At 41.5% G+C, this 19,365-nt stretch overlaps 1 protein-coding gene across 1 annotated transcript; it reads left to right on the forward strand.

Annotated features, from left to right (window-relative positions):
• Positions 1-4,402: 4,402 nt before the first annotated feature.
• On the forward strand, positions 4,403-18,204 carry eif2d (eukaryotic translation initiation factor 2D). The gene is made up of 15 exons (XM_014145366.2): positions 4,403-4,672; positions 13,782-13,972; positions 14,064-14,147; positions 14,247-14,337; positions 14,485-14,592; positions 15,474-15,721; positions 16,064-16,181; positions 16,322-16,367; positions 16,563-16,669; positions 16,759-16,917; positions 17,035-17,124; positions 17,320-17,415; positions 17,509-17,629; positions 17,744-17,918; positions 18,035-18,204. The coding sequence occupies exons 1-15, from the start codon at positions 4,617-4,619 to the stop codon at positions 18,106-18,108; spliced, it is 1,764 nt and encodes a 587-aa protein (XP_014000841.1). The 5' UTR covers positions 4,403-4,616; the 3' UTR covers positions 18,109-18,204.
• The last annotated feature ends 1,161 nt before the right edge of the window (positions 18,205-19,365 follow it).

Genomic DNA, 19,365 nt, shown 5'->3' on the forward strand with positions numbered 1-19,365 from the left:
TTTCTACAGATATATTTTAAACTAAATTCGGAGCCGAGATTTGTCGTTGTAACGGCGTTGGTAGTCGTGTTGTTAGGAATGAGGCGCAGGAAGCAACGAGCACAGGGAGTGTTGTTTTTTAATAACACTTTGAAGGCATAAAACAAAGTTCCCAAACACAGGGGAAAAAATACAAGGTACGACAATGCCAAGCCGACACGAACTAGACAGTCGAATACAACAATTAATCCCGCACGACAAGGAGCGGGCCAGCTAAACTAAATAGCCCCTCTAATGGCTAATTGACCACAGGTGTCTAAAATAAAAAAAAGGGAAAAGCAAAAGGGAATTGGTGGCAGCTAATAGGCCGGTGACGACGACCGCCGAGCGCCACCCGAGCAGGAGGGGGTGCCACCGTCGGTGGGAATCGTGACAGTCGCATAACAAATTGAGGGAGATTTTTCTGTAATTCTATTACCAAACTTTGCATCTGCACAGTTCTTCCAGTAAATGTTTTTGTACAAATTTAACATTTTGAAATCAATACATTTTAAAGTGAAAAAATGGAGTCTCCATCTAATTCTGTTATCGTGGAATTGCCCTAATGCAAGTCAATAAAGTCCTTATCATCCTCTTTGGTCAGCTAACATCCCAATGGAGCCAGGTTTCCTGATTTAAATATCACAATACAATTCCCTAAACGTGTCAAAGTTTTTACCAAACACACTTGGATACTTACGGTTCGTGTCAATTATTATATAAGGGTGATATTGAGAGCTTCAAGTTCCTTGGTGTCCACATCACCAATGAACTGTCATGGTCCAAGCACACCAAGAGAGTCATGAAGAGGGCACAACGGCGCCTATTCCCCCTCAGGAGACTGAAAAGATTTGGCATGGGTCCTCAGACCCTCAAAGTTCTACAGCTGCACCATCGAGAGCATCTGACTGGTTTCATCACCGCCTAGTATGGCAACTGCTGGCCTCCGACTGCAAGGTACTTCAGAGGGTAGTGTGTACGGCCCAGTACATCCCTGGGGCCAAGCTTCCTGCCATCCAGGACCTCTATACCAGGCAGTGTCAGAGGAAGGCAATAAAAATTGCCAAAGACTCCAGCCACACTAGTCATTCACTGTTCTCTGCTACCGCACTGCAAGCGGTACCAGATCGCCAAGTCTAGGTCCCCATGCTGCTGCTCTCTGTTTATTGTCTATACATGGTCACCTTATTTCTACCTACATGTAGATATTATCTCCACTGACCAGTGCCCCCGCGCATTTACTCTGTGTGCCGGTGCCCCCTGTGTATAGCCTCATTGCTCTTATTTTATTGTTCCATTTAAATTAGTTGTTATTTTTCTATTTTCTTCATTAGTTGTTTATTTTGTAAATACTTTAACATATACACTGCTCAAAAAAATAAAGGGAACACTTAAACAACACAATGTAACTCCAAGTCAATCACACTTCTGTGAAATCAAACTGTCCACTTAGGAAGCAACACTGATTGACAATAAATTTCACATGCTGTTGTGCAAATGGAATAGACAACAGGTGGAAATTATAGGCAATTAGCAAGACACCCCCAATAAAGGAGTGGTTCTGCAGGTGGGGACCACAGACCACTTCTCAGTTCCTATGCTTCCTGGCTGATGTTTTGGTCACTTTTGAATGCTGGCGGTGCTTTCACTCTAGTGGTAGCATGAGACAGAGTCTACAACCCACACAAGTGGCTCAGGTAGTGCAGCTCATCCAGGATGGCACATCAATGCGAGCTGTGGCAAGAAGGTTTGCTGTGTCTGTCAGCGTAGTGTCCAGAGGATGGAGGCGCTACCAGGAGACAGGCCAGTACATCAGGAGACGTGGAGGAGGCCGTAGGAGGGCAACAACCCAGCAGCAGGATGGCTACCTCCACCTTTGTGCAAGGAGGCTCATCTTGAACATTTATTAGACTCAAAATGAACATACAAAATAACAAAACGAACTCACGATATAGACAGTCTTCTCAGGCTCACATACGCTAGACAAGAAACAATCTCCCACAAATGACAAACACAAACACACCCTAATATATGGGACTCTCAATCAAATGCAAAGAGAAAACACCTGCCTTCAATTGAGAGTCCCAACCCCAATTAATCAACCATAGAAACACACTCACTAGACTCCACATAGAAATACATAAACATAGACCATAAACCAAAAACCCGGAAATACTAAATCCAACGCCCTTTTACCAAAACACCACCCCGAACCACATAAAACAAATACCCTCTGCCACGTCCTGACCAAACTACAATGACAATTAACCCTTATACTGGCCAGGACATGACAGGAAGGGTCAGGGGCGGAAATCCCGGGGGACACGGGGGGGACACGACCCCCCCATCCTTGGAAAAATATGATTTGTCACCCCCCCAATATATCACTGAAACATAACTATGTAATTTAAATAATATTAATAATACGCAATGAAAGCAATTGTGCTGATTATAGACACTTAATAGCGCATTTTTAAGTTTCAAAAGATTGCGACCCCCCCACCCTTTGCCTCACAATGTTTTGATCCACTGCCAGTTCTTTAGTTGGCAAGGTAACAGAGGGGTCGTGTCTACAGTCTGAAAGGCACTCAATGAACGTAACTGAAGTGAGGTTAATCCAGTCAATCGCACACACACACTAGCTGAATATGCAGAGCTAGCGCGCAAATATTAATTATTAAGCTAGCTAGTACCTATTCCATTTATGTGACCTCGTCAAAGATGGAATCTTTGCTATCGTCAATTTATTCCAAGATCAGCATGCAGATGATGTAAGTTAGTGCTTCAAAGTCCCTGCGATAAGGTTAGCGATAAACTGAAGTCCAAACTGAACAGAACTACACTCTCTTCTACCATTGTCTTAAATATATTTAATGGTCTCATTGCAAAAGCTAAATTGTCGCAAGGGAACTTTTATTTATTTATTTATTTTATTTCACCTTTATTTAACCCGGGTAGCAAAGATTATAGCAAACACCACTGAAACGGAATTGGTGCTCGCTAGCTTTGCAAATTCAGCTCTTGTTGGAAGCCAGCCAATATGAAACAAACTATTAAAATTACAAAAGGTTGCAGCATATGTTGTGTAAATGGTGAACTCATACAGCTGTCAACTCTTGTCATTTTAATCCGTTTCACATTTGCTAGCTACCTATTTAGATCGAAGCCCAAATAGAATGATAAAAGATAAGATGATAGAAGCCCATCTCCTACTGTAAATAACCTACACACTGTGTGTGTGTGTGTAGCCAGCCAGCCAGCCAGGTAGAAAAATGGCAGAAAAATAAAAGACGGACATCAGAGTATTTTTCAGTACACCAAAACGCAAAGTAAGAACCCTAGTAGCCTAATATCTCAAAGACTAGTTGATAAAATGTTCATAAGAAAGAAATGAAATTCTAATGGAAATGTTTCACAATGATGTCATTAGGCAGAGCAGGCAACAGATGGTACACAGACAGCAGAGTTGGGGACAGATATGCAGGGACAGACTGGCAGAGACAGGGAGTCTCAGGTAAGTTTGTTGAGTCTTTGTTTGGCAACATTATGAAAGGTTCTCAATTTTTTTAACTTGTAAAATAGGAACATAATTGGAAAATGCCATGGATACCCCCACTCTCAACTTAAACTGGTGACTGAACTAAGATTTGTTAAAGGCAATGGTATTGCTGTTGTGATTAGTTGTGTAGTTTTGGGTACTGGTAGTTAGGAGTACGGCAAACACCTTATTTATTTGGTTCCTCAATATACATTTACCATATTACAATGTAGGCTATGTGTTACAGCATTACTTTTGGTGTCCCCCTCAGGAATTGCTCTTGAGAAAATTTCATGTAATTGTCCCCTCCAAAGTTGATATCAGATTTTCGCCCCTGGGAAGGGTACCAACAAATTTCACAGCCGAGGTTGTGCAAGAAATCCTGTCGGTGGATGTTCCTCCTTCACAGGAGCCCGAGGCTGTGTAGGGATTTATTTAGGATAATTAACTGGGTGGTTCAAGCCCTGAATGCTGATTGGCTGCCAGCCGTATACCACGGGTATGATAAAGCATTTATTTGTATTGCTTTAATTACGTTGGTAACCAGTTTATAATAGCAATTCGGCAATTGTGGTATATGGCCAATATACCATGGCTAAGGGCTGTATCCAGGCCTCTGCGTTGCATCGTACAAAAGAAAAAACGTTAACCGTTGAATATTGGCCATATACCACACCCCCTCGTGATTTATTTGTTAAGTGGACTGATTGAAGTGGAATGGGTTTTGTTAATTTGTGTTTAATTTTGTATGTCGTTTTTTTTGTTTCTTTTAAAAACTCCGTCCAGATGGTGGCGGTAATGAATTGGATGCCAACTGCCGTTAAACCCCATCAAAGAAGGTAGCTATGTTGAAATATTTCTTAGGAACTAACTAGCAGCAATGGCAGAGTCTTGTCGGACGTATTTTATGATGCACCAAAATGGACACGCTGCTTTCCATTTCTAGTGCTGTATTTTAATTTTTTTTACGAATAAACTTGCGAAATGTGGGTTTAAACTTAGTAAATATTTGAATACATCTCAGGAGTAAGAGCTTTAATTAACGACGGTCAGATTTACGATGTTTTCGAAATCGTTCCGTGTCAAGTCCAACACAGTGATCAAAGGATCCGACAGGTGAGGAGAGTCCCTTGTTCCATTTGCTATAGACTGGCAGGGTAAACCCGTCTTAGGTTTATTTCTGTATATCACAGCAGGTTTTTGGACTCGGTCAGCGGTTTCTACCTGGTTAAGTACAATACCATTGGAAATTAATGTTGACAGTTAGATTCCTAAAACTGAAGTTAAATTGTTTTGCTGCTTCCAGTTGAGACAACATTCAGATAAATCGCCCAATAGCACAGTTAACATGTCCAAATCAATAGCCAATATGCAGAAACAGTTAGTGATATTGAAGACTTAAAATGTACCATCTACACATACATGGGAATAAATAGTAACCGTATTACTTGTATTTATTAACTGCACACGCACCAAAACTGTCTACGGGTTTTGGTTTTAATACGTTCCAGTTGTCAATGGGAACAACATCCTCAATTCACTTCCTGATGAACCCAGTCACCCATTCAGTGTATACGTCAATACTATTCTCAGAGGCGATAATTCACTGATATTTACAGTGCATTTAGAGATGATTCAGACCCCTTGACTTTTTCCACATTGTTATGCTACAGCCTTATTCTAAAATTGATTAAATAGCTTTTTCCCCTCATCAATCTACACACAATACCCCATAATGACAAAGCACTAATAGGTTTTTAGAAATGTTTGCAAATGTCAAAAATGAAATATCACATTTACATAAGCATTCAGACCTTTTACTCTGTACTTTGTTGAAGCACCTTTGGCAGCGATTACAGCCTTAACTCTTCTTGGCTATGATGCTACAAGCTTGGCACACCTGTATTTGGGGAGTTTCTCCCATTCTTCTCTGCAGATCCTCTCAAGCTCTGTCAGGTTGGAGGGGACCGTCGCTGCACAGCTATTTTCAGGTCTCTCCAGTAATGTTGGATCGGGTTCAAGTCCGGGCTCTGGCTGGGCCACGCAAGGACATTGACTTGTCCAGAAGCCACTCCTGCGTTGTCTTGGCTGTGTGCTTAGGGTCGTTGTCTTGTTGGAAGGTGAACCTTAACCCCAGTCTGAGGTCCTGAGCGCTCTGAAATAGGTTTTCATCAAGGATCTCTCTACTTTGCTCTGTTCATCTTTGCCTCGATCCTGACTACTCTCCCAGTCCCTGTCGCTGACAAACATCCCTACAGCATGATGCTGCCACCACCATGATTAACTGTAGGGATGGTGCAAGGTTTCCTCCAGATGTGATGCTTGGGATTCAGGCCAAAGAGTTCAATCTTGGCTTCATCAGACCAGAGAATCTTGTTTCTCATGGTCTGACAATTATTTAGATGCCTTTTGGCAAACCTCAAATGGATTGTCATGTGCCTTTTACTGAGGAGTGTCTTCTGTCTGGCCACTCTACCATAAAGGTCTAATTGGTGGAGTGCTGCAGAAAGGGTTGTCCTTCTGGAAGGTTCTCCCATCTCCACAGAGAAACTCTGAAGCTCTGTCAGAGTGATCATCGGGTTCTTGGTCATCTCTCTGACCAAAGCCCTTCTCCCCCGATTGCTCAGTTTGGCTGGGTGGGCAGCTCTAGGAATAGTGTTGGTCGTCCTACATTTCTTCCATTTAAGAATGGTGGAGGCCAATGTGTTCTTGGGGACCTTCAATGCTGCAGAGATTTTTTTTTCGGTACCCTTCCCCAGATCTGTGCTGCGACACAATCCTGTCTCGGAGCTCTACGGACAATTCCTTTCGATCTCAGGGCTTGGTTTTTGCTCTGACATGCACTGTGAACTGTGGGACCTTTTATATAGACCGGTGTGTGCCTTTCCAAATCAAGTCCAATCAATTGAATTTACCACATGTGGACTCCAATCAAGTTGTATAAACATCCCAAGGATTTTCAATGGAAACACGATGCACCTGAACTCAGTTTTGTGTCTCATAGCAAAGGGTCTGAATACTTATGTAATTTTTATTTATTTTTTAATTAAATTTGCCACCATTTCTAAACCTGCTTTCGCTTTGTCATTATGGGGTATTGTTTTTAGATTGAGGGTTTAATTTAAAAACAATCCAGCGTCCCGAGTGGTGCAGTGGTCTATGGCACTGCATCTCAGTGCTAGTGGCGTCACTACAGACACCCTGGTTTGATTCCAGGCTGAATCACAAGCGGCCGTGATTTGGAGTCCCATAGGGCGGCGCGCAATTGGCCGGTGTAGGCAGTCATTGTAAAGAAGAATTTGTTCTTAACTGACTTGCCTAGTTAAATAAAAAAATAATTAAAAAAAAGACTAACATAACAAAATGTGGGAACGGGTCTCATAACTTTCCCAGTGCACTGTATTCATCTGTCTAGGTTGGAACTATTGCGGTCAGAACTTGTGGCAAACGGGACTCCATTTGATGACAGCGGTCATTTGATGACATCTGAGAGTGATGGTGAGTGAGAATGACAAGTCATTGGCTGACAGCGCATCATCTGCTGCCTAATGACAGCGCTGTGTCGTGTGCTGTGGGGAGTGATCTTCAAGAACACTACAGAAAAAAGATCCGGCAAACAGCGAAGCACACGGGCATCTCCCTCCCACTCGCGCAGCTGCCAAACTGACACCGCTGTTAAGCAGAGAGCGCAATGACTAGAGTCCATTTGCACTTGGCCAAATCAATTCCATTAATTAATGAAATCATTGTACATTTACTCTAAACCATTAACAGGTCCGTCGTGACCCATACTTTAAGAAAGGCTGATCTAGACTCTTCCAAGAGCTGGCCACCTAGCAATCATGGGAGAAGTGCCTTGGTCAAGGAGGTGACCAAGAACACTCTGACAGAGCTCCGGAGTTCCTCCTGGAGATGGGAGAACCTTCCAGAAGGACAACCATCTCTGCAGCACTCCACCAATCAGGTCTTTATGGTAGTGGACAGTCGGAAGCCATTCCCAAGTAAAAGGCACATGACAGCCTGCGTGGAGTTTGCCAAAAGGCACCGAAAGAACTCTCCGACCATGAGAAACAAGATTCTCTGGTCTGATGAAACCAAGATTGAACTTTTTGGCCTGAATGTCAAGCGTCACGTCTGGAGGAAACCTGGCACCATCCCTACGGTGAAGCATGGTTGGTGGCTGCATCATGCTGTGGGGATATTTTTCAGCGGCAGGCCTGGGAGACTAGTCAGGATCGAGGGAAAGATTAATGGAGCAAAGTACAGAGATCCTTGATGAAAACCTATTTCAGAGCACTTAAGACCTCAGACTGGGGCAAAGGTTCACCTTCCAACAGGACAACAACGTCCCTACGCACACAGCCAATACGACGTAGCAGTGGCTTCGGGACAAGTCTCTGAAGGTCTTTGAGTGGCCCAGGCAGAGCCCGGACTTGAACCCGATCCAACATCTCTGGAGAGACCTGATAAAAGCTGTGCAGCGACGCTCCCCATCCAATCTGACAGCTTGAGAGGATCTGCAGAGTAGAATGGTAGAAACTTCCCAAATACAGGTGTGCCAAGCTTGTTTTTTTTAAAAATACTTTTGCAAAAATGTCTAAAGCTGTTTTTGCTTTGTCATTATGGGATATTGTATTGATTGAGGATCAATTTTAGAATAAGACTAACGAAATGTGGAAAAGTCAAAGGGTCTGAATACTTTCCGCGTGGACAGTATGTATTAGGGGGGAATTGGGTTGTGTGTGTGTGTGCTGTTGAAACTACCAACTCAAAAACCACATTGAAACTGGAGGTATTTTTACAGCATTGGTTAGAGAACAACCCGCAGAAGACCAACCGCTATGTTTTGAAAAGTATGGGGTTACCAAAACATAAAGAGGAATTCACCACGTCAATCATTCATCGATTATCACTTCAAATTAAATAGTGCGAGAGGGGGGAGATGAGGTTGCACATCCTGTTTTAAAACTAACAACCCTCCAACACTACACATAATATGTACATCACTGGTTAGAGGACAACTTGTAGAACACACACCTTTGGCATCGATTCACAGGTGTCTTGGGTAAGTCTATAAGAGCTTTACACACCTAGGTTGTGTGATATTTGCCCATTTATTATTATCAAAATTCTTCAAGCTCTGTCAAGATTTTGGGGATCATGGCTAGACAGCAATTTTCAAGTCTTGCCATAGATTTTCAAGCAGATTTAAGTAAAAACTATAACTTGGCCACTCAGGAACATTCACTGTCTTGGTAAGCAACTCCAGTGTAGATTTGGCCTTGTGTTGAAGGTTATTGTCCTGCTGAAAGGTGAATTCCTCTCCTAGTCTCTGGTGTAAAGCAGACTGAAGCAGGTTTTCCTCCAGGATTTTGCCTGTGCTTAGCCCATACCATGATGCAGCCACCATCACTGAGTAACTGCCTCATTTGTGTGATGTGTTGTTGGGTTTGCCTCAAACATAAGGCTTTGCGTTGAGGCCAAAACATTTTTTTTTGCAGTATTACTTTAGTGCCTTGTTGCATACAAGATGCATGTTTTTGATTTATATTCTGTATATTTGTATTCTTTTCACTCAATGTTGATCCATCCTAATTTTTCTCCTATCAAAGCCATTGAACTCTGTAGGTGTTTTAAAACCACCAAAGTTATCATGGTAACATCCCTGAGCAGTTTAATTTGTGTTCTGCAATTCTGTTCAGAAGGATGACCATCTTTGTGTCTGGGTGGTCTAATACATACTGTAGTTACTAACTTGACTAGTGATGCACCGATATGACATAAGATGGCTCCAGAGCAGAAGGCAGATGTTTTATGTGCCCCCAACCGATCGTGTATTTTTTTGTTCGTTTATCTGCGTTGTTTGTAACTTATGTTTTTGCTATTTCTGTACATAATGTTGCCGCTACCGTCTCTTATGACCGAAAATAACTTCTAGACATCAGGACTGCGATTTCCCACCACAGACTAGTAGAATCCTTTTTCTTCTTTCACTACTCTGACGAGCCCAAGGCGGAGGATATCCTGTTATGGCTAGACGTTCCGCTAGCGGAACATCTCGACAACATCCAGTGAAATTGCAGAGCGCGGAATTCTAATTAAATTAGAAATATTTAACTTTCATAAAATCACAAGTCTAATACATCGAAATAAAGCTTACCTTCTTGTTAACCTCTATGGGGCAGGCGGGACGAATTCGTCCCACCTACGTAACAGCCAGTTGAATCCTGTGGCGCGATTTTCAAAACCTTTGAAATGCTATTACTTCAATTTCTCAAACATATGACTATTTTACAGCTATTTAAAGACAAGACTCTCGTTAATCTAACCACACTGTCCGATTTCAAAAAGGCTTTACAACGAAAGCAAAACATTAGATTATGTCAGCAGAGTACCAAGCCAGAAATAATCAGACACCCATTTTTCAAGCTAGCATATAATGTCACAAAAACCCAGAAGACAGCTAAATGCAGCACTAACCTTTGATGATCTTCATCAGATGACAATCCTAGGACATTATGTTATACAATACATGCATGTTTTGTTCAATCAAGTTCATATTTATATCAAAAACCAGCTTTTTACATTAGCATGTGACGTTCAGAACTAGCATACCCCCCGCAAACTTCCGGGGAATTTACTAACAATTTACTAAATTACTCACGATAAACGTTCACAAAAAGCATAACAATTATTTTAAGAATTATAGATACAGAACTCCTCTATGCACTCGATATGTCCGATTTTAAAATAGCTTTTTGGTGAAAGCACATTTTGCAATATTCTAAGTACATAGCCCAGCCATCACGGGCTAGCTATTTAGACACCCGGCAAGTTTAGCACTCACCAATATCAGATTTACTATTATAAAAGTTTGATTACCTTTTGTTGTCTTCGTCAGAATGCACTCCCAGGACTGCTACTTCAATAACAAATGTTGGTTTGGTCCAAAATAATCCATCGTTATATCCGAATAGCGGCGTTTTGTTCGTGCGTCCCAGACACTATCCGAAATGGTAAATCAGGGTCGTGCGCATGGCGCAATTCGTGACAATTTTTTTTTAAATATTCCATTACCGTACTTCGAAGCATGTCAACCGCTGTTTAAAATCCATTTTTATGCCATTTTTCTCGTAAAAAAGCGATAATATTCCGACCGGGAATGTCCATTTAGCTAAACAGAGGAAAGAAAACAAAGCTTTCGGTCGACGCGGGCACGAGCCTGAGTCTCACAGTACTGTAACCAGCCACTACCCAAACGCGCTACTTTGTTTCAGCCAGAGCCTGCAAAGCCACGATTCAGCGTTTTGCCGACTTCTGAGAGCATATGGCAGCCGTAGGAAGTGTCACGGGACAGCTAAGATCCTCACTCTTCAATAAACAGAGACAAGAAGAACGACACCTTGTCAGACAGGCCACTTCCTGCATGAAATCTTCTCAGGTTTTTGCCTGCCATATGAGTTCTGTTATACTCACAGACACCATTCAAACAGTTTTAGAAACTTTAGGGTGTTTTCTATACAAAGCCAATAATTATATGCATATTCTAGTTACTGGGCAGGAGTAGTAACCAGATGAAATCGGGTACGTTTTTTATCCAGCCGTGTCAATACTGCCCCCTAGCCCTAACAGGTTAATCCAGCCACCGTGTCAGATTTCAAAAAGGCTTTATAGCGAAAGCAAACCATGCGATTATCTGAGGACAGCGCCCCATCATACAAATGCATGACAAACACATTTCAACCAGGGAGGTGCGACACGAAAGTCAGAAATAGCGATATAAAAAATGCCTTACCTTTGATCTTCTTCTGTTGGCACTCCAAAAGGTCTGTTACATCACAAATGGTCCTTTTGTTCGATAATGTCCTTCTTTATATCCATAAAAACTCAGTTTAGCTGGCGCGCTTCAGTCAATAATCCACTCAGTTTCCCTCCGTCAAAATGCATACAAAATGAATCCCAAATGTTACTAATAAACTTTTCCAAACAAGTCAAACAACGTTTATAATCAAACCTTTAGATATCCTAATACGCAAATAAACGATACAATTTAAGACGGAGAAGCGTTATTGTCTTTACCAGAGATAAACAAGAAAGAACGCGCTTTCCTCCACGCGCTTGGAAACACTACTGCCAAAATGGGAGCCACCTAGAAAAACTACAATTTCTGGGTCATTTTTCCAAAAACCAGCCTGAAACTCTTTCTAAAGACTGTTGACATCTTATGCTTCACGGAGTCGTGGCTGAACGACGACAATATCCACATTCCACATCAACCATCAAGGGGGAACGAGGTCTGTATGTTCCATACAGGTGGCCCAACAACTCTTGATATGGGCCCTACCCCATCTGGCCTCCCTACAAGCCATTCATCTCCCAGGCAAGGTGAACGAGGTGGATGATAATTTAATGAAAGCCTACTGGATGATAACTTGTTTTTAACTAGGACAGAATAATTTATAACTGACTTTTTCCGACATAACATAGGTACAGCAGATCCCCTTATTGTATGGGACACTTAAATGTGCCTTTGGAGGCCATGCAATTCAGTACTCATCGATAAAACAAAAGATCAAGAGTCCATATTAACAAAGGGAATTGAATGACTAACAGTACAGTTAGATAGCAATAAAAACTGTACAATAGAGCTTCAGAATTAGTTACAGGAAAAACAAAAAGAAATGGAGGAACTTATTCAATAAAGATCCAGTGTAATATTTTATTAAAAATCAAGCGAACTGGATGGATTATGGGGGAAAAAATGCACAATTCTTTTTCAATATTCGAAGTTTCACCTTACAACAGGACAACAACCCTAAGCACACAGCCAAGACAACGCATGAGTGGTTTCGGACAAGTCTCCGAATATCCGAGTGGCCCAGCCAGAGCACGGACTTGAACCCGATCTAATATCTCTGGAAAGACCTGAAAATAGCTGTGCATCTATGCTCCCCATCCAACTTGACAGATCTTCAGAGGATCTGCAGAGAAGAATGAGAGAGACTCCCCAAATACAGGTATGCCAAGCTTGTAGCGTCATACCCAAGAAGACTCGCGGCTGTAATCGCTGCCAAAGGTGCTTCAACAAAGTACTTTGTAAAAGGTCTGAATACTTATGTAAATGTGACATTTTCAATACATTTGCAGAAATGTCTATGAAATGTCATTATGGGGTATTGTGTGTAGATTGAGGACACTTATTTAATCTATTTTAGAATAAGGCTGTAATGTAATTAAATGTGGAAAAAGTCAAGGGGTCTGAATACTTCACAGATGCACTGTATAGTCAAAGGACCTTACATGTTCTGTTTAGAGGCGAATTGGCCAAATACTCCGTCTTATTGGGAATCAAATTGATTCTCAATTGCGGTACGTACGGTTCTTGAAACCTAAAGATCTCTACTTTTATATCACATCAAAATATACACTTACTGGACACTTTTTAACTGGTTTTAACACAATTGCAGCCGACAGTGTTTTTCAGTGACCACACGTTTGTGGCGTCAGTCTTCCGTTTACACACAGGTGTTTGGAGATGCAGAAATCTATTTAGCGCTGATATGCCTGTCTTCCATCTCTTTTCTGTGAACAAGTGCTTTAACATGGAAATATGGCTGTGTGGTAACCCTATGAAGGTGTGTAGTAATTAAACATTTTGTTTTTTTGAAAATGATTTCTCACTGATATAAGGAACACAATCTTTTAATATTTCCAAAACATTACTGGAAGTGATGCCTGTTCACATTTAGAGAAAGCGTCGGGGCTCTTAACAAAAGTCCCCCATGAAATGCGTATTGAGCCCCCTTCGTCAATAGACGCTAAAGATATTTAGCGTCTATGATTAGTGTAGATGGGTACCTATCTGCTCTTATTAGCAACGCTGGAGTATTTACACTGCAGTGTTGCTCGCTATTGTATTGGGTTGCACAAAAACTGTCGCTGGGAAGCCAGAAGTTAAATCAAATTTCAACTTACTGTGCCGGTAGCTCGAAGGCCGGCAGATGGCGATGAAGCGACTAAATATCGCCATCTGCCGGCCTTTGGGCTACTGAAGATTATTGCATACATCTAGGTTTTGGATATCTGACCTGTTCCATTTCCTACTCCACCACTAAGGTGCAGATGGTGGTTGTAATTCAGTTATTATAGGCTTGTGGAAATGAAAGCATAACAACATTTCCTGAAAACTATTTCAGATAATATTTCATATCGCCTCTCACCTTAGGAGGAAGCTGAAAGCTGACATATCCACAGCCTTTCCCTCTCTGTCCGTGGAGGAACTGTCCGAGTTGGTCCCAAACAAGGAGGAGCTGAATGTAGTGAAGATTTATGCCCACAAGGGAGATGCAGTGACCCTCTACATGCTTCATAAGAACCCAGTGTTCTTTGAGCTGGAGAAATGCCTCTATCCCACAGGTAGTGTTACAGTCAAGTGGCAGATGCACTGACCATATAATTCAGGAAAAAAAGGGAAATCTTGACTGTACAGTGTCTTGTTGTTTTTCAGTGTATACGCTTTGGCATTATCCCCATGTCTTGCCAACATTCACAACATGGCCTCCAGTGCTACAGAAGCTGGCTGGAGGGGCAGGTAAGGTTATTTGTCTTATGTAAAACCTGGACTAATATTAATCAATGTATCAGTCATTAACATGTATTCTGAAACTCTATCCTCCCTGCTCCTCCACAGATCTCATGCTGCCTGGAGTGGTGGTGCCTCTAAGTGGTCTCCCAGAGGTGAAGAAGGGGGACTGCTGTGCTGTTAAAGTTGTTAGCAACAGGTAGGGCTAAGCCATACATCAGAAGGAAGTTGATCGACTGAAGCTGTTTGTGGTCACTAATTGGCTATTACCGCTGTCTATAATGAACACATTGACAATGACAGGCTTCATATTCTTTCTCACAACGTCCTGGTTGTTTGTTTCCAGGGCTCCCATGGCAGTGGGCACTGCCACCATGTCCAGTGCTGAGATGAGGAGCTTGGGCATGAAGGGCAGAGGGGTGTCAGTCCTCCACACCTACATGGACAGCCTGTGGTGAGTGCCTGGTCAACCTCAACACACACACTGAAGCATGGTCAGACTGTCAATTACTATAACCCTGACACATTTGTTTGTCAATAGCTAGTTTTTCATCCAGTTGGGGACAGATTTTAATGTGAATATTCTAAAATCCACATAAAGAAAAAAGCATTTTGTGCGTTTCCACCCAATGAACTTGTTGCGAAAGAAAAGAAATGTACATGATGACGTAGTGCAAACAAAATATTATTTTTTGCTTAAGTTTTCATGTAACAAATAAAAACCTAAAGTTCCATCACATTTTCAACTCTACCGATAGTTTTGTCACAAACTGTTGCATTGAATAGCCTACTCTGGCCTTGGCATGTGTGCTCTAGAAGATACAGTGCGGGTAGGCTAGTCTACATGATGATATTATTATGGTTGAGGGCGAGAATAATATTTTTATTTGTGAAATGGTAGTCCAGCATCATTCAGCAGGTCACCAGAATAAGACCATTGATATTTATTGGGAAAGGGTCATCAAGATCACAGTGCACTTTCACCACCCTGTGAAGTCTGTAGCCTAGTAAACTGCATGGTTTCCCGAGTCATAGTCGGAGGACGACCATATAATCGCGTGACTTCAAGTCTACTTCAATATTATATTATATCAATATTTGTGCATAAAGTCGTTTCCACCACCATTTATTGCATAATTAATTTTAGACACAAAAAGATCCCACCATGTCGAACGAACAGATTCTGTCGACATTTATAAAATTGTAACGAAACTTCCTGTTTCCATCACAGCTGTCGTGATTTTTTTTATTTTTTATACGGTATGACTTTACTCGCATAAACTGTGGATGGAAACCTGGTTAGTGTTACACTTTTCATTTTTTTATTTTTTTTAGGGCATTTGGAGACAAGTCTGGTCCTCCCTCCATTCCTGATATGGACACTGAGGGTGTCGAGGCAATGTATGGAGAAGAAGAGGAGGATGATGAGGCAACAGAGGGGGATGAAGAGGAACCGTGTCCCAACTCTGATGGTGACAAGGCCACAGATGCCCCCTGTCCTGGTATCCAGGAGCTCAGCCTGGCTGACAGGGAGGAGGGGGAGCACGGGAAAGAGGAAGGAGAAGACCTGAGAAGCCCACAAGGTAGCTATTACTGCTCAACTGGAGATCCAGGGAGAGGAGAGTTTGGCAGTTATTATATGTATCCATGTGTTTGGGTCTAAGGGAATTGAGAAGAGTTCTGTTTTTTTTGTTACTCTAGTGTTCTGTCAATATGTAATTCCAACACAATTACTTTGTCCTTAATAAATCAAAATCCTAAAACAAAGAGATTGATGGCAAACATATTTGATGTTAAGTGTCTTTCTTTGAAAGCAGGTATCTTATTGCATATGAGTCATGAATTGACCAAAAAAAAGAGACATGTTTGTGATATATATATATATACTGTAATTGTATCTCACAAACATAGTCCTGTCCTTACAGAACAGATGGATGCCCTGCTGCTGCAGTGTTTCCTCCAGGCACTCAAGAGCAAAGTGAAGAAGTCAGAGCTCCCCCTGCTGACCAGTAGCTTCCTGCGCATCCACATGTTCTCCTGCTGGTAAACACTACTCGGGAACATTGAGTTTCCCACTGACATCAGTGCAAAATAGTTCTGTGCATCTGGCCTATCTCAAGTTAGGATTCTGCTTAAAAGAAGTAGCTTTGAATTGAACACTCATATGAATTGTTGTTTTACAGTCCAAGTGGAAAGCAACTTGACATCAAGAAATCAAGCTATAAAAAGGTAACCCCTGCCTTAGAATAAGAGTTGTCCTCGACTTAACTTGTAAAATACATTTCATTTCATAATGCTATGATGTTTCTAATAAACTTGAATTTTGGAGACAGGATGGCAAAACCCAGACATTTTTAATTTGACTATCCATCAATGATCACTGAATTATCCTTTTAAATCCTAAATCTAATGTTTTGTCCCCAGTTATCCAAGTTCCTTCAGTGCATGCAGCAGCAGCACAGCCTGGTGAGGGTGAAGGAGCTGAGTAAAGGGGTGGAGAGCATTGTAGAGGTTGACTGGAAGAACCCAGAGTGAGTATAGCCTCTTCCACCTACGACATTTATGAAGGGACTTGAGATTAGCAATAGTGTTTTACTACTGTCTTTTCTGCTGCATCTAGACTGCGCTCCTTCCGCACCCCAAAGGATCCTGGGATAGAGGAGGCCTCAGTGGAGGTGGGAGGAGCAGATGGGGAGAAGCCCTACCATCCCCCTGAGATCACTACCCTCTATAGTGTGTCCTCTCGTCTGGAGCCTCTGTTTCAAGATGCCAAGAAGAGGTGAGTCTGGGTACATGCCTGCACGCGTTAGTGTGTTTGTAGTCTTTTTTTATTTTTTATGTTTTAATATATATATTTTTTTGTGTTATACTGACATGTATGTGCTCTCTCTCAAAGGAAAGGAACAGTACTCCAACCAGCGGAAGTGAGAGCAATCATCACAGATTATGTGAAGAGGAACGAGCTGGTTGATGAGAATAATAAAAAGTGAGATGATTGCGTGGATTCAAAGCTTTCACTTTCATTCATTATTTGAGACATGATTTTATGATTTGAGACGTTCAATATCCAGTTGTTTGGGAGATGCACTGCTAGCGCAAATATGCCCCAAGAGAGTATCTGTTCAAGGTGGTAGCTATCAACAATCCTATATTAACACAGTCTGTGTGAACTCTCCACCAGTTATGTCATCATTAACCCGATCCTATGTGACTGCCTACTGGAGAAGTCAGAATACCAGGAGGTGGAGGCACTCAAGTGGGATGACCTTTTCAGCAGGTAAACAGCTATGGGAAGTGAAACATTGGCCTGAAGTCATGCTGCATCACTGGCCTTGGATTATGATTTAACACCACCATCTTGTGTCCATAGGACGCTATACAAAATGCAGCACTGCCACCAGCTGGTGTTCCCTGGCCAGCCACCCATAGTAAAGAAGGGCCACATTGAGCCCATAGACATCTCTGTGGCCTCCAGGGGCTCCAACAAGAAGGTACACCCATGACAACATGTTTACGAACTCATGTTTTAAAGCAACACTCCTCAATCTTTGTGATTTTAATAAAATATCCTTCCTTCCGTCCATCCCTTTCTCCCTTCTCTTTAGGTGACTATGATAAAGAACCTGGAGGTGTATGGTCTGGACCCCATGGCTGTGTCAGTCGCCCTGCAGCACAGAGTCCAAGCCAGCTCAGCTCTGAACCCGGTCCCCGGCTCCAAGGACCGAGTCCTGGTCCAAATACAGGGAAACCAGGTCCAGCAAGTCTGCAAACTTCTACTAGGTTCGCAAATATGTCCTTTTGGAAACCTCAGTCTTGTAATGTCTTGATTCCGTCTCTTGATTTAACAGGTGTTTATGTGCATAATTTCTAAGGCTTTTTCACGCTTTATTTTGCAGACAAGTATCAAATTCCCTGCAAGTACATCCAGGGACTAGACAACAAAGTTCAGAAGCCTGGGAGGAAGAAATAGAAGTTCAATATTTCATCAACAAGTATGTATAGATGTGCAAAAAAGCCCAACAACAACAAATTGTTTATCATTCATGAAATAAAGTCTACTCCAGGATTTGGCTAAATTGGTGTTATTAATGTTACAATACACTACACAGTTAGAATATGACCTGGCCAAGCATCATCCTCTGGGTCTATGGGTGGGGTTAACAATACCTGACATTGGGCATTCTGTGACCATGGCTGCTTATGACAAAATGACCAAGTCATTAAAATATGACTGCCCTGTGTTCCGTAGAAACAGCCCTCATTAACGATACAATGCCCAGAATTTCTTTGACAGAATTACCAGGCTGAGAAAGTGAAGGAAGTCTCTGACTTGCATCCAGGCTAACATTGTGCTCTCTGTAGCCTTAAAATGAGGACACCTGTTTCATTGAATAGGCCTTATTATTGTACATATAGCAAATTGGCAAGGAATGGGTTGATATTATTTTAGGATCTTTATTAATAAAAAAACGAAATTATGCTGATATGAAGCAGATATTTTGCCGTACATGTATATGACATCTGCTTTGACTACATTTTCTACTGAATGACTGAGTGTGGGATGCTACATGTAAGTGTCCACACACACAATTCCATAGTGACAGACAGAATGCAATAACTTCTCTGACAAAGTGTAGGTTGTTAGAAGTACTGCTTTGTAACTGTTATTACACTGCAAAATCAGTAGCTAAGCAGTAAACATGTCATATTTACACTTTTGGAAGATTTTAATCATGGTAAAATACTGTGGTCAAGAGATGGAGCGTTTCACCAAAACCTACCACCGCATAGTTCTGTAATTGAGTCACTGGTGAATTTCCATCAAAGGCTTTACAGAGGTGAAAAGTTATCAGATTAAATATATATCCTATTATACATTATCAGATTAAATAGATAGCTTTGATTTCCTTAAAAAAAAAAATCATTCAAATGTATTGGTAAAGTCCTTCCAAATGTGGTAGTTTAAAGCAAAACATTTATAGCCCATTTGAAAATGAAATATATTTTCATATTGAAGAATTGTATTAAACTTTGTCAGAATATAAGCACATTTAATACAATAGTAACTAACATGTTTTAAATGCCTTTGGCCCAATTCTATACAGTATATTTCATATTTACAGTGCATAGTGAAGGTCTACACACCCCTTGCGCAGTTCGCATTTTGCCGCCTTAAAATTAAATCTAAAAAGGATTACATTTTATATTTTTCTTACCGGTCTACGTT

This window comes from Salmo salar, chromosome ssa15, assembly GCF_905237065.1.
Source record: "Salmo salar chromosome ssa15, Ssal_v3.1, whole genome shotgun sequence".
Taxonomy (NCBI): Eukaryota; Metazoa; Chordata; class Actinopteri; order Salmoniformes; family Salmonidae; genus Salmo; species Salmo salar.